This window comes from Hipposideros armiger, unplaced genomic scaffold, assembly GCF_001890085.2.
Source record: "Hipposideros armiger isolate ML-2016 unplaced genomic scaffold, ASM189008v1 scaffold_378, whole genome shotgun sequence".
Classification (NCBI taxonomy): domain Eukaryota; kingdom Metazoa; phylum Chordata; class Mammalia; order Chiroptera; family Hipposideridae; genus Hipposideros; species Hipposideros armiger.
This window is the reverse complement of record NW_017731728.1, coordinates 697,996-713,820: the sequence shown is the minus strand read 5'-3', so window position 1 is coordinate 713,820 and position 15,825 is coordinate 697,996. Positions and strand designations below refer to the sequence as shown.

The following is a 15,825-nucleotide window of genomic DNA, read 5'->3' as shown; positions in this document are numbered from 1 at the left end:
ATTTGAATGCAGGAGTGTGGAGAGAATGAATGCTGAGAACATCACACCATTCCCTGTATGAAGCATATTGAGGCTTCTATTTGTTTTAATCAATAAACTATTTTTAGGGCAGTTTTACATTCACAGCAAAATGGAGCAGAAAGTACAGAGCTAACCCTCGTCCCTAATCCCGCACAACTTCCCTCATTTCGACTAGACTAGGGGACAGCAAACTTTTGAGACGGAAGAGCCAATCCTGTCCCTCAGAACAATTTAAAAATTATTCGAGAGCCATAAAACAAATGAAATCACCATTATGTGAATAATATCCTTTAAAATTTTTATAAATGACACTATGATAGTTTTAGTTTCATTTTCAATTTGACTTCAGACTCAAAGAACCGCGTGTGTGGCTTGCGAGCCGCAGTTTGCCGACCCCTGGGCTAGACTTAGCCCTTCATTTGACAGGTGGGAACACTGAAGCTAATGAAAGGTTAAATAACTTGCTCGAGTCACACAGATTATTAGCTAAACCAGATTAAAATTTCAGTTTATCTGATTTTTTCAATCATTAAGAAAACAAAAATATGACCGGCCGAGTGGCGCATTGGTTAAGAGCTGGCTTGGGACGCCAGCTCTGTGCAGCAGGGCCGCCAGTTTGGATCACACATGAGGGCCAGTGACACTGCCCTCCACAGCTAAGATGGTGAACAACAGCTCGACCTGGAGCTGGGCTGCCCTGAGTCGCCAGCGATGGCGTAGGCTGCAGCCCCTGCTGCAGTGGGCTGCCATAAGCTACCATGAGCGGCTAGCAGCCAGCGTGAGTGGCCGGCAGCTGGTATGCACTGCCAAGAGCCGCTGTGAGCGGCCGTCCAGAGGCCAGCTACCAATCTGCCTCACCCGGGAAGAGCGCAGTGATAATACCCACATGGGCCAGTGAAGCGACGTCCTCCACAACTAGACTGAAGAACAGAAGGACAGCAACTTGTCTGTTCCCCTTCCCCCATTCCCCAATTAAAAAAAAAAAAAGAAAACATAAGCCAAGTAAAGTGTTTTTTGAATCTTATTTAAAATTTTATTTAGTTGGTTTTTTGTTGTTGTTTTTTTTTAGGTATAGTTGACATACATTATATTAGTTCCAGGTGTGCAATGTGTTTCAGTATTTGCATATATTGCAAAGTGATCAGTGATCACTGCAATAAGTGTGGTTAACATCTGTTACCATACATAGTGACAAATTTTTCTTGGGAGAACTTTTAAGGTCTACTCTTAGCAACTTTCAGATACACAATCCAGTACTATTAACTGTAGTCACCATGTCCTACATCACATTACATCCCATGACTCACTTGTTTTATTCCTGCATGTTTGTCTCCTTTGACTCCCTTCACCCGTTTTCCCACCTCCCACCCCCTACCAATCTGTGCTCTGTATCTATGAGTTTGATGTTTTGTTTTTGTTGGTTTTAGATTCCGCATAAAAGTGAGATCATATGGTCTTTGTCTTTTTCTGTCTGACTTATTTCCCTGAGCATAATACCCTCTGAGTCCATCCATGTTGTCACAGATGGCAAGATTTCCTTTTTTTAATGGCTGAATAATATAACACTACATTTATTATATTGTAAAAATGCTGCATGAACATGGGGGTGCATATGTCTTTTCGAGTTAGTGTTTTTGTTTCCTTTGGATACATAAATACCCAGAAGTGGAATTACTTCATCATCTGATAGTTTTATTTTTAATTTTTTGAGGAAACCCCATACTGTTTTCCATAGTGGCTGCACCAATTTACATTCCCACCAACAGTGCCCAAGGGTCCCCCTTTCTACATTCTCACCAGCCCTTGTTATTTCTTGTCTTTTTGATGACAGCCATTCTGACATTTGTGAGGTGGTTTCTCATTGTGGTTTTAATTCGCATTTCCCTGATGACTAGTGATGCTGAGCACCTTTTCATGTGCCTGTTGGCATTCTGTATGTTCCCTTTGGACAAATGTCTACTCCTATCCTCTGCCCATTTTGTAATCAAATGGTCTTTTTCCTATTGAGTTGTATGAGTTCTTTATCTATTTTGGTTATTAGCCCTTTATCAGATATGATTTGTAAATATCAGTAAGGTTACCTTTACATTTTCTTATTGGTTTCCTTTGCTTCGTAGCTTTTTAGTTTGATGTGGTCCCTTTTATTTATTTTTGCTTTTGTTGCCTTTGCTTGTGCTGTCAAACCCCAAAAACTCAATCACCAAGATGGATGTCAAAGAGCATATTACCCTCTATGTGTTCTTCTAGGAGTTTTATGGTTTCAGGTCTTATTTCCAAGCCTTTAATCCATTTCTAGTTGATTTTTGTGTATGCTGGAAGATAGTCATCTATGCGTGTCTTTTCCTCCTAAATTCAGGTGAAAATAATTATGAGAACAATATTTTATTTCTTAAAGATAACTGTAAATCCAACTAATTTTGTTCTTACAAACAACTCCTACAGAATATCATTCGTTGTCTCTTATTTAATAGTTTTCATATCTAGTAATTAGTTTATAGTTTTCATATCTGAATGACTGTTAACGTGGGTAACAAATTTTGTGTGAATGGTATGACAGGTATCCTTTTTGATCTCTTAGGTCTGTAATGTTTATATTTAGGAATTTGCAATTGATTTCCCAAGTTTAATCCTTGTCAATTTTGTCTTTGATGCAGTCTTCTCGGGTTGACTTTGTTTTGTGTTGTAATGTTTTAGTAGTTTTGCCTTTAGCTATCTAAGATTGTAAAATTGTCAGGATTTTGGTGGCTGTATAGTAACTGAAAATATAGTACATGTTGCTAAGAAGGGGCTTTCATTTGCTTTTTGTATTCCAGCTACACTTGGGTAAACTGCTTTTGTGACCACAGTGACTTAAAATTTTAAGTACATGTTCTAATCTGTGGGTTTGTTCTCAAGTTTTGTTTCTTAACCATTTTACTATGAACAATGTCTAGCCAATCCGTTAGTATTTAGAACTTATCCTGAGTCATTTCTGTAATCAATCAACAATAAAAAAGAAAATAAGCTTAACGAAGCTTATCTTTGTTTTTAAAAAGAAAAGAAAAAGACCAGAAACAAAGAAAATGAAAAATACATAAAATTCCAGAAAAAAATTTGCAAGCAAATCCAGGCTTTAAAAGAACTATTCTTCATAAAAAAATATAATAGGTGAATTTCAGTGAAATACACACCCAAGAACACCGAGATTACATTTGTTTGTTCTTGGTGGAGGAAAAAACAGCAGTTTTCTCACATGATTATTATATTCACAAAGATCATGACATCCCATCTCTTTAAACATCAGCATTGCAAAAATGAGGGGCAAAATTGTTAGGGAGTCAGTAACTTACCCAAAATGACTGTGGTTCCAGGTGTCAGTTTCACTTTCATAGTTGCTCTTTGTAGTGAAGTCTCTGCCTCTAAGGTGGAGACTTTATAAATCTGTTCAGTGATTTTCTGATTCAGAATCATTAAGTGGATGTTTATTTGACCAGTTTTATGTACATATATAATATACAATATTGATTAAGACACAAAGATCTTGTGGTTTGCTTCCTACTACGAGAGCAGCATGCTTCTAAGGCTTCAGAGTCAGCTTTTGCTTGGAAACATTTATAAAATTTTAGCTTACTTTTATCAGCCCACTTATCAACCCATCTACAAAGATCAGGAACCAGAAGCCTTCCCGCTTACCTCTATCATTTCACATGGAGGACCTCAGACTGTACCGGTATCCTCTTTCTCTTAAACTCCCCAAATTTGTCAGTGTTCCTGACCTGCAAGAAGTGCCATTACTTATTCCCTTTAAATTATGGGATTTTCTTAGCCATGGAGCAGATAACAGTCCAATTTCCTGAGGATTTTATAGGTATCATTTATGCTTATGAAATATACCACTTTGAGATTCTTCGTGGTTACCAATTTGGTTTATCCAATTATACATCTTATTGATCCTATATAATAACTACGTGGTCATGAAACACATAGGAACTGTGAGCTGTCAGAAAACACCTATATTGGTCTCCGCCCTGGCTCCTGGCACCAAGTTCCTAAAACCCTTGCCGTTTTCTAAGTGACACAAGGAGTATCCTTGTTCTAATGTTTGTCTTTGACCCCGTCCCTGACACAGGGCTCCTAAAACCTTTGGAAATTTCTAAGTGATTAGAGTTTAGGGAGCATCTTGATCCTAATGAGGGGACTCTGGGTGGGCTCCTGGGTGGGGCTGTCACCAGAAAGACCAAGCCATCAGGAGAAGCTTGGAATTTTCAGCCCCATAGCCTGTCCTCCACAGGGGAGAGGGCCTGGAAATTGGAGTCACTCATTGGCCATGCCTGTGTGAGGAAGCTCCGTAAAGTCCTGATAGTGGAGGGTTCAGGGCACTTCCGGGTTGGGGCACACGTGGAGGTGTAGTGCGTGGAGAGTGGGCCCAGAGAGGGCGCAAGTGCTCCACCCCTTTCCCTCAGGCCTGGCCCTCTGCATCTCTGCATCTGGATGTTCACCTGGGTCCTTTATCACATCCTGTAATAAGCTGGGAAACAGGAAGTAAACTTGTTACCTTGAATTCTGTGAGCTGCTGCAGCAAATTAATCAGACCCCAGGATGGGGTCGTGGGAACCTTCAGTGTACAGCCGATTGGTCAGAAGCACAGCTGACAGTCTGGACTTGTGACCACATCTCAGGGAGAGGGGGCAGTCTGTGGCCCTGGGCCCTTAACCTGTGGGGTCTGATGCTCTCTCTCCAGTGTACAGTGTCAGGATTGACACCCAGCTGGTGTCACAGAAGGACTTCGGGTGGGGAGCCCCCCACATTTGGTGACTAGAAGTATCAGCAGTAAAGTGCTATATGTAAAAGTAAAGGAGTCACACAGGAAAGAAACCCACAGCGGGGAGCATTGGGGTGTCCCTACACAGGCAGGGAAGAGCTGGTGGATTTTCTGGATGGGAGCATGAAAAGTACTTTACATGACACAGATGCTGTATTCCTAATCATCTTTTAGGCAGGCCATTGAGGGACATTCCACACGTGTGCTTCTGTCTCCTTTTCGTGACTGCTCTACTGACCATGTCTTTCAAGTTTATCTTTCTTTTTTACAGAAATTTTATTAAGTTTTCGGGTAGGCTTTTAATCTATATTAAGAACTTTCACAGGATAATTTTTCTAAATTTAAGGCATTTGGAACAATATACCAGTTAAAGAGTATTTCATTCCAATTTATATAAGTATAGCCTATTAACTTGAGGATTATAGAAAGAGTGAGGAGAAAGAAATGGTCTTTGTCATGCACTCATTAAAAATAGAATCTTTACCACTATTAAAGCAGTTTGTTCAGTACTAGATAGTTAATTCTTACTTAGCTGGTCTTGAGTTAAAGTAATCTTACTTTCACAAAGTCATTTGTTTCCTGGCTTAATACGTTTTGGAAATTGTAACTGTCCCCTTTTACAATCTCACAGGTGCCTGTTTGAGATAATGCTGTCAGCTAATATAGGGAAATCTGTCCCCGTAAATCTATTCCCAGTAGTATCATTAGTCAGGAATAACTGATACAGTCATTTCCTGAGGCCATTTTGATGTTTCTTCCGGCAGTATCAGTTTTTGCTTGTAGCTATGGCTTTTAGGCAATTGTATGAAAAAAAATCAGAAACCACCTTTAGATGACAACAGCAATGGCTTTGATTAACCTATTATAATTACTAATAATATCATAATGAATGGAAGTGAAGTCCTTTATAAATCATTCATAACGATTTAACAAAAACTTAGAGGATGAAACCATATTATAGAAAGTAAAGGCACTGACAGTTCTCCAGAATCTTCTGATACATCCAGTAAAATGTATGTTATGATTGTCACCAACTGGCAAGGTAATCAAACCTAGAAAAACAAGTGTTCTTTATAAAGAGGATAAAGTTTTGACAGTTACTGTTCTTGTCTAGTATAGGAACGTTAGTATGCTTTTGTTCAACCGTCAAAGTATGCAATAGTTAAAACATATATACATTAATAAAATATGACTTTACATAATTACCCTAGGGAACTTAGACTTCTTTTTGATTTGCCGGACAGGACAGCTCTTGGGATAGTGATGTGTGTATTAAAACCTGGACTCCCTCATCACCTGTGGTATAAGGTCAAGGACAGGCCCTTGGTGTGACTCACTCAGCAGCTGTCTGGGCAATGTCAAAGATAGTTTAAGGATAGGAGACATATTTTTCGTTTTTAAAGATTTTATTGGGGAATTGGGGAAGGGAAACAGACATGTTGCTGTCCTTTTGTTCTTCAGTCTAGTTGTGGAGGACGTCACTTCACTGGCCCATGTTGGTATTATCATTGTGCTCTTTCCAGGTGAGGCAGATCAGTCGCGGGTCACTGGACGGTTGCTCACAGCGGCTCTTGGCAGCTCACGCCGGCTGCCAGCCACTCACGGTAGCTTACAGGAGCCCACTGCAGCCTACGCTGTCGCCGGCCACTCATGGCAACCCAGCTCCAGGTCAAGCCACCATCCACCATCTCAGCTGTAAAGGGCGCAGTGTCACTGTCCCACATGGGGATCCGAACTGGGGCCCTGCTGCTCAGAGCTGGCGTCCCAAGCCAACTCTTAACCAACGTGCCACTCGGCTGGCCCAGAATAGGAGACATCTTAATAATTTTACTATTTTGAATTTGGGGCCTAGATTAAAGATGACAAGATGTGAAAATAAGGTGATGAATGCTTAAAGCCAAGAAATATTTAAGATATACTCAATAGCTATTAACAATGATTGTCAGGGGGCCAGCCGAGTAGTGCGTTGGTTAAGAGCTGGCCTGGGACACCAGCTCTGTGCAGCAGGGCCCCAGTTCGGATCCCACATGTGGGACAGTGACACTGCCCTCTACAGCTAAGATGGTGAACAACAGCTCAACCTGGAGCTGGGATGCCGTGAGTCGCCAGCAATGGTGTAGTCTGCAGCCCCTGCTGCAGTGGGTTGCCATAAGCTACCGTGAGCGGCCAGCAGCCAGCGTGAGTGGCCAGCAGCTGATGTGAGCTGCCAAGAGCCGCTGTGAGCGGCTGTCCAGAGGCCAGCGACCGATCTGCCTCACCCGGGACGAGCGCAATGATAATACCAACATGGGCCAGTGAAGCGACATCCTTCACAACTAGACTGAAGAACCAAAGAACAGCAACTTGTCTGTTCCCCTCTCCCAGTTCCCCAATAAAATCTTTTTTTAAAAAACAAAACAACAATGATTGTTAGGAATCCTAGCTTTTTATATTTTTTTCTTAAGTACTTGTATAATCTTTCTCCAGTTTGGTGGTGGATTTGCCCATCTGAATTAGATATCCCTGTATGGCATCCAAATGATAAATTAATAAACCTGCTAATCTGCCATGGAGCAAGAAAGCTGGCCACAAATACTGAATGGGTTACCTTTATAAATAGAACGTTATGAAAGGCACGTTACCTTCTTTTGATCAGAAAAGCAACAGGGTTTTTTATTTACACATATACATAGATCGAGCAGTCTTGTTTCTGCACCTGCAGCCAGAGGCCAGAAGTGAACACCTGTCACAAACCGTGCATCCAGCTTCCTGTCGGTTGGGGCAGTCCTGTGTCTGCAGTGGCCGCTCTTCAGTCCTCCAGGCAGAGAGGTCTTCCTCCTGAGTGATGTAGACTAACAGTGGCACACAGTCAAATGAGTACCACAGAGAATGCTGGCAGTGTTCAGTCTCCAAGACAAACTGACAAAGACAGCCATATTCTCTCTCTTAATCTGCCAGCCTGCAGCGCTCACATGGTGCAGAGTATTAAACGAATGAGAGAGTCCCATGTTGTTATCAGCAACAGGGAAGTAAGCAGCCATGTCTAACTCAGCACCACAGTTAGACTTGACCAAGAACGAGGGAGACACCTTCTCACATGATCAGCAATCCGTAATGGCATCATGTACCGTAGACCTCAGCATTGCAAACTCAAGGATAGAATCATGTTTGTTAGGGAGCCGGTCAGTAATTAATGGGATGTACTCAGGGCTTATTTATTTTGGGGACTAGAGCTATGCAGGTGACCCTGGAATTTCTTGTGGTTTTGTATGTTTGCTCACTTCCGACTGCCAGATGTTTTCTTCCCTGACTACTGTCTGTTATATGCTTGCTTATACCCTAATGGCAACAGGGTAAATGTCAGTTTTATTTCCATTCCTGTTTTAGCTGGATGTATAATTCCTGAAAGGCTGTTCCAGAAATGGAGGTTTTAAAAGTATATGAAAGGACTTGACACCTGTCCCCCCAAAAATATGCATTTAAGACTGAAGCCTCTGTTAAATACTCTTGATAGAGTGATCTGTTTTCTATATTTGACCACAATAGGAAATTTCATTGCCTCTGACTGTTTTTTCATTCTTTTCTGATCATAGCCCAAAGAGCCGATTGATCCAATTAAAGAAAGAGAAGCTGGAGTACTCCCCAGGAGAGCATGAATATGGGTTATTCCCAGCCCCCATTCATGTTGGTGAGTATCTGTATACACTGAGCATACTGCTGAGAAGAAATGTTGTTTCTCGAGTTTGTGTGAAGTGTCTTCTGTATCTCCAGTGGGATAGAGCTCTTTCTTTACCATCTAATTTGTATACTCACTCTAAAGAATTCCACAAACTCTTTGTTGTCTAGGAGTCAAAATGACATAACCTTCCTCCCTGGAGTTTCAGTAAATAACATACATTGTAGCATTTGGTTCCCTAAGCACATCATTTAGGAAAACCCAACTATTGGGTTGTCAGAAAAGTCATGACGCACTTTTGCAACGAAAACCAGAAAAATATGTCATGACTTTTCCGACAATCCAATATTTGGCAGTTCGGTTTCAAATGTTTTCCGTGTTCAAAAGGAGTGAGATGACTATGGGTATGTAATAATCCAAGATAATTTAGCTGCTTGAAAATTGAACAAGATTTATCTTCCTGTTTATTTTTGGAGAAAATGTCAAGGCTTTGTTTAGCATTTGTGTAACAGTACCTTCTAGGATCCTGCTATGAAGCGTGTCAGACAAGTGAAAGATACCTGGAGGTCATCCTAGATTCCTCCCACTCTTTCAGCGCCTTATCCAGTCCATCTCCAAGTTCTGTTATTTCCACCCTTGAACTATCTTCTACTCTCCAAATTCCATGGCCACCGCCCAGGTCTGTGCCACTCTTATCTTTGCTCCAGCTACTGCAGTAGCCTTTCAACAGATCTGTCCACTTCCATGCTTGCCCCCCTCCAATTCACTCTCCACACAGTGAAAAGAGGAATGATTTTATAACTTCAAATAGATGATACTTCAAACCTTCCAGTGGCTCACCATTAGCGTAAACTACCCACTCCGTAGCCTGACTTAAGAATGACCTGACCCCTGACTGCCCAGCAGCCCCCATACCTCCATTCCTGTCTTGTCCTCATTTACTGGGTTAGGTCATGTTGGTCTTTCAAATCCTAGAGCAGACCAGCTCTTTCCCACCAGAGGATCATTACGCTTATTATTCCCATTGCCCAAAAAGCTCTTCAGACTCTTCCCATGATTGGCTCCTTCTCATCCTTTAAGGATGAGCCTAATGTCATTATCAACTAAATATCATTTGCTTTAAAATTGTTTTCCTGGTTGTCCCACCAAAGAGGGTCCCTTCTTTATTCTGTATCAAGGACCCTGTTTTTCTTTCTAGAATCTGTAATGACTATGTGTTTACTCAGTGTTATCTGTCTCCCCCATTATATTACAAGCTCCAGGAGTACAAGACCACTTGTCTTATTCTCCTTTGATTTCCTAGTGTCTGGTACAGAATAGAACTTTAACAGTTATTTGTGGTATAAATGAAAAAAAAGGAGAAATGAGGCTAAGTTGCTGAGTGTAGGTGACAGTATTTCCTCAGGAGCAGCTTTCCTGTGGAGTAGATTTCCTGTGGAGTAGATGTGGGCCCCACGTGCAGAGTGTTCTCTTCAGCTGTGCCCCTCCTGTCCATCCTCACTGTGGGGCTCATCTCGGTGTCCCCATTATCCATTCCCCGGCTTCTCCCCAGGGGGCCCTGCACCGGGGGTATGTAGAGCAGCAGGCTTGGACAGGTTCTGCGCTGAAGACCCATTTGCTGTAATTATTCTGTACTGGGTAGCTGGAGAATGGTTTAACTATAACACAGAGTTACAAGGCTTAAGCCTCAGCTAGATAACTAAGCTAGTGCGTGTTTAATGAAGGTAAGAATTAAGTTCCATTTTCTCTGGGCTCAATGCCAAAGTTCTTTTGAAAAAGCCTTTTGTTTTTACTGGTGAGGTCATAGCAGTGGAAACAGATTCTCAACAAATTTACCTATTTCCTAGAACCTACTAATGATAAATAGGCTTTGAAAATAAGTAATTTATAAGTTCCATTTAAAGGAAAACATGACCTTCTTTCAGAGAGAAAAGTAAAGGCTTTTTTTGCTCCTTCCATAGTATTGGGTGACAAGACTTGCAATTTCAAGACTCGAGCACATGGGAAGAAAAATTCACCAAAAAATAAGATTACATCTAATTTTCAGATGGGATTTAAATGATTTTTTCCCATTTTTGAGGATTACTGAGAGAATCATTGTTTTTCTAAATAAGGAGCTCCTGCCTAGGTTCCCCCAAAGTATCAGCTCCAGCAGGATTTAAGCAAGAAAACCTCTAGGTAGATCTCGCTTCGCCATACATTGGCCGGCTCTGGTTTCAGAAACACTACGGGAAAGGAAAGACTGACCCATCGGTTTTAGTTCCCAATTCTCAATATATGGATTGGAGAGGAGGAATACAAATAATACCAGGAAAAGCATCATTAATAACTATGGAGACTCGTTGCTAGGAACAATCGAGATGTTGGGCTGTGGGAGAAAATTGTTCTTTGGGATTAGTGGAAATAGATATAGAAATTTCTTTCCTAGAAAGAAAAAGTATTCTTCTAAAAAATGCAAAACTTAACAGTCTGCTCCTTCATTCTTATACATTCTCTTCTCTACAGTAAACATGTAAGATATTACTGGTAAGGAAAAGAGTTAACTTTTTAAGGGGTTTTTCCTTTTAAAAAATTCAACTGAGTAAATTTGAATATCTAATTGGCTTTATTCAGCAGTTCATGAATCGGGCAGCGTCCCGTCTAGCTGGTAGAACAGAGTTCCAGGGAGCTGTACAAAAATGGAAGGCCTTTAAAGGTAGAATGGGGTGAGACAAGGAAGTCGTCCTACACAGAAGAAAGGATTATTTCAAGCAGAGTCTCCTTTCTTTCTTGGGGCGGGGTGTGGGGGTGGATCTATCAGGCAGATTACCCCACTATTGCTGACCAGGAAATTACATTCCTAGGGAAGGTTGAAACTATAATTAAGTCTTAAGTTTGGTGACATGGGCTTAGCACAGGTGACTCCATTTCAGGCCCGTTGTCTCTTTTTTAACAGTCCTATCTTACGACCAATTTTGACTTTTTAAAAAATTATTTTTATATTTTTAAGAAACAGTATATATTGATAAGAAAAGTTTTAATATAGAAGGGTGTGAGTTAAAAGATAAAGTCCCCCTTCCTAGAGATATAATGGTTTCTAGCGTATACTCTCAAACCTTTCCTGTATAGTTGTTTTTTTCCAACACTTTATTATGAACTTTACAACACAAAAAAAGTTGAAAATTTTTAGTGAACACAATATCCCTTCACCTAAATTTTGTCATTAACATTGGACTTTATTTACTTTATCATATATTTATCCATCTGTTAATCCCTCTCATTTTTTAATGCACTCCACAGCAAACTGCAGGCATTGGTATCCTTCCTCCAAAATATTTCGGCATACACATAGGGCCGAGATCTCAGTATTTGTTTATACATTTTTCTGTAGAGGTGAATTCACCATCAATAAAACGCACAAATCTTAAATGTACATTTGCTGAGGTTTTTAAATTTTCCATGCACCTGTGCAACCCAAACCTTCCTAAGGCCGTTATCACCCCCAGAAAGTTCCCTCATGCCCTTTCCCAGTCAGTTCCTACCATATCTAGCTATTGAGCTTTTTTTTGAAGTTTTAAAAAAATGAGTCTATGTTATAATATTGTTCTGTTGTACAACTTGGAGAATATGTTTCATGTGAGTAAATACATACCTCATTTCACTTTAACAGCTGCACATCTCTTTATTTAAATGTACTAAAGCTTACTTCCCCATTGGTAAACCCTTAAGTTGTTTCCAGTTTTTCATTGCAGGTCTTGTAGTTACACATTCAGCTTTGGTTCCCTATCAACAAGTGGACTCTAGACTTCTACCAGATGTAACCCCAGAATCTTGGTGTATTGCCTTACCTCCATGGTTGTTCCTTCCTACATATACCTGTAATCCATGCTGCTGTGTCATCAGATTTGTCAATAAATAAACTCATGACACAGTACATGTTAAAATAGCGTATTTTTATGAAAAATAACTAAATAGCATATTTTTATGAAAAATAACTTTCCCAAAAATTTTTTAATGAGAAAAGTGAGTTTATTTTACATTTTTACAAATGTCTTTAATGCCTGTCTTAATATAAGACACTGGATTTTCTAATCTGTTTTTGCATTCGATCTGTTGGCATGTTATTTTGGTTTAAGTACATGAAAAAATCTGACCTCACACAGGTAAAAAGTTGTAAAAGAGAAGAATATTTTAATAATTTTAGATAATTGTTGATATTCTTTGATAGCAAAAATATAAATGTAATATTTCCTTAAAGGTGAGTTGCAATGCGGAGTTTGAAATCAATGAACTTTTTGTATTCTGTTACATTAATATCCATTTGTATTTCTTGAAATTTGAATGGATTTTTACCCATGTCTGATTTTTGTCACTTCATGCATTGGTCATCGAAAAATACTTACTGCTTTGTTGAATTCTGTTGCTCTTCCGTTCCCTGTATGTATCCAAAACAGTTCACATTTGTTTGTATTGCCACTTATTTCATGAAAAAATTTTAAGTATTGGGAAACAGTCTCACAGTAGTGGACCTCAAGTTTTCCAAACTCCAGTGTTCACTTCAGACTTGCACGTTATCGTTGGACACAGGTATTTTCAGTTGTTTCTAGGAGTAACAAGCTCGCTTCCCTCTGCCTCAATTCCAAGTCAGAATAATTGGAGTGTGTCAGTTCTTTCAAGTAAAAACGGTGTTCATTTAAAAAGCAACTGATTCAGCCCTCTGTCCTCTTGTTTGCACAGTGCATTTCCATGCGACAGCGTCACACCTCCAAGTGTACCTTTATGTGCACTGCCACTGTGTCCTGTGAACGGTTACACTGTTTGACGCATGGGTCAGGATTTAATCTAATTTTTATTACTTCATCAAGAGTATCCTGACTGATGCGGGCACAGTTCGTTTCTGCTGGTTACATTTTGCTCGTTTGGTGCCACTTGCCTCGATTTACATGGAGGTGCCAGCAGTTTCACCCGCCATTGCTTTACACCGTTAGTGCGAGTGTCAGCGTCATGAAAATGCATATAATGTCTCGGTAATAGTATTAGTTTGACCTCTGGCATCACTTTTAGAAGTGCTGCTCTAGAGACAACAATCAGGACAAATATCCAAATAACTAAGGAAACTGTAAGTCCTACGAGAAGTGCGTTGCACATTACTGCACATTAAGGACGGAAAGGTCATACAAAGTAAAGAAACTGAAGCAGCCTAAGAAGCCTTTGAAATTGGCTTTAAAAAGTAGTGGTGTTTTAATAGGAAAAAAATTAACAAATCATAAATTTCCCTGTAAACACTCTATTAAGCTCAGGGACTCCCATTTTAAAAAACTCTTCTACTTCCCCGCTTTATAGTCAGCCATAGATTATGTATAATAATGGAGGAGTGGGGACCAGATGCACTAGTTAGTAGTCTTAATAATCGGACAGTTCTTAGTATTTCATTTGCTTCATTTTGTCCTGCGTATTTTTTGTACTGAATTTGCTATGTTGTTTTATATAAGCTACTATTGAAATGTATCGTTAGCATATACTACATGGTAGAAAATAGTAGCTAAAAATTCAAAACTGGTGATGGAAAAAAATCCATAAAATTAAAATTAAATGTTTTTCTAGTCAGTGCATATTAGTTCTTACGGCTATTAGGCCCTTTGTATGAATCGACATTGAAATTTATAGTATTTTTTTGTTTCAGGAAAGTATCTAAGGCAGAAGAGAATTGACTTCCAGCTTCCCTATGACATCCTTTGGCAGTGGAAACATAATCAGGTACAATGAGCCTGTCTTACCAGGTTTCATTCTTAAATAGTAAGGGGGAGGAGGGTACAAGTCTTTGTCTCTGCCTCCTTGTTGTGATCTCATTTTAGGAGGTATAGAGAAGTGTCCCTGTGAAGGTTAGAGACTTTTAAAAAATGAATTTGCATCCATATTTAATGTGACCTATTTGCCTTTACTCATACTTCAAAATAGTAGTATGTTCCTACTTCCCTAGGCAACCTTCTGTTATTATTCTGGACTTTTATTTTGGTAGCAAAGATTCTGTTCTGTAAGAATCCTGTTTGATGCAGGTCTCCAGAGAATTTAGATGTACTGCCAGCAGCACTAAGAAATTTCAGGCTTTATTTTTGTTGGCTCCTTCCCATCAGTTTGGAATTTATTTTTCACATACAAAAAGAATTCTTCTACCAAAGGAAACAGGGAAAATGTTTAACACTCTTGTACTTTTAAAAGATCTTTAAATATATTAGGAACTAAAAATAGGAAGGTGCTATTTTTCTCTTCCCTAATTGAAAAGTTTCCCCCAGTAATTTTTGTATTAAGCTATAGCCCCCAGACCCCATACTGAGAACAACCATTGGGAAGTAAAAATGGTCATGCAATGAGGTAAGTAAACTCCTGAGTTTTGCCAGAATTCCATCAAAGTTTAATTTTGGAAAGTCAAAACAATGGACATTTTCTTCTGCATTCTGTTCTTTGGTGACCTTTCTTTAATTCTGAGAGGATCAGTATCTTAGATATTTGTCTCAAAGAATTCATAACAGTAGAGGAGACAGTGCTTTGACTGTGCCCACTGAAAAATGATGGTGGGATTATTCTTACACATTAATGCACTCCAGCTTAAACCAAGTTGCTATTTTTTTATACTATCATCTATGGTAAAACACTGGCCGACTGGCTACCTCTCTTCTTTTTTTTTTAAAGATTTTTATTGGGGAATTGGGGGATGGGAGCAGACAAGTTGCTGTCCTTTTGTTCTTCAGTCTAGTTGTGGAGGACGTCGCTTCACTGGCCCAAGTTGGCACTATCATTGCGCTCTTCCCGGGCGAGGCAGATCAGTCGCAGGCTTCTAGACGGCCGCTCACTGCAGCTGCTGGCCGCTCACGCTGGCTGCTGGCTACACACAGTAGCCCATGGCAACCCACTGCCACAGGGGCTGCAGCCTACGCCGTCGCCGGTGACTCACGGCAGCCCAGCTCCAGGTTGAGCTGTTGTTCAGCATCTTAGCTGTAGAGGGCAGTGTCACTGGCCCTCATATGTGGGATCCGAACCGGGGCCCTCTGGCGTCCCAAACCAGCTCTTAACCATCACGCCACTCGGCCGGCCCTGGCTACCTCTCTTCTAATACGTTCTTTTTTTTTTTCCTAATGTGTTCTTGATTACAGCGTGAGAGTTCCATTTTCCTGCCTGTCCTGTCTTCTTTATTCACTAAATTAATTGCCTTAATTAAAATGTGGAATGTATTTTCCTACAATACCCACCCTGAAAAAGCCAGGGTACTCATCTTTTTAATTTCATCTACCTATCTAAACCATCTAAAAAGCGCTCAGCAAGGTTTCCCCTTTTTTCAGAGGGAAATGGAATCTTAATTTATCCAACTTAA

At 40.1% G+C, this 15,825-nt stretch overlaps 1 protein-coding gene across 2 annotated transcripts in view; it reads left to right on the top strand.

The window, feature by feature from the left end:
* The window catches only part of ASH1L (ASH1 like histone lysine methyltransferase), a 139,017-nt gene that overhangs the window by 90,974 nt on the left and 32,218 nt on the right, over window positions 1–15,825 (top strand). For both annotated transcript variants that reach the window (XM_019662507.1, XM_019662506.1), the window contains 2 exons: window positions 8,395–8,489; window positions 14,140–14,213. In XM_019662507.1, the coding sequence (XP_019518052.1) occupies window positions 8,395–8,489; window positions 14,140–14,213 (169 nt within the window). The remainder of the gene's footprint in view (window positions 1–8,394; window positions 8,490–14,139; window positions 14,214–15,825) is intronic.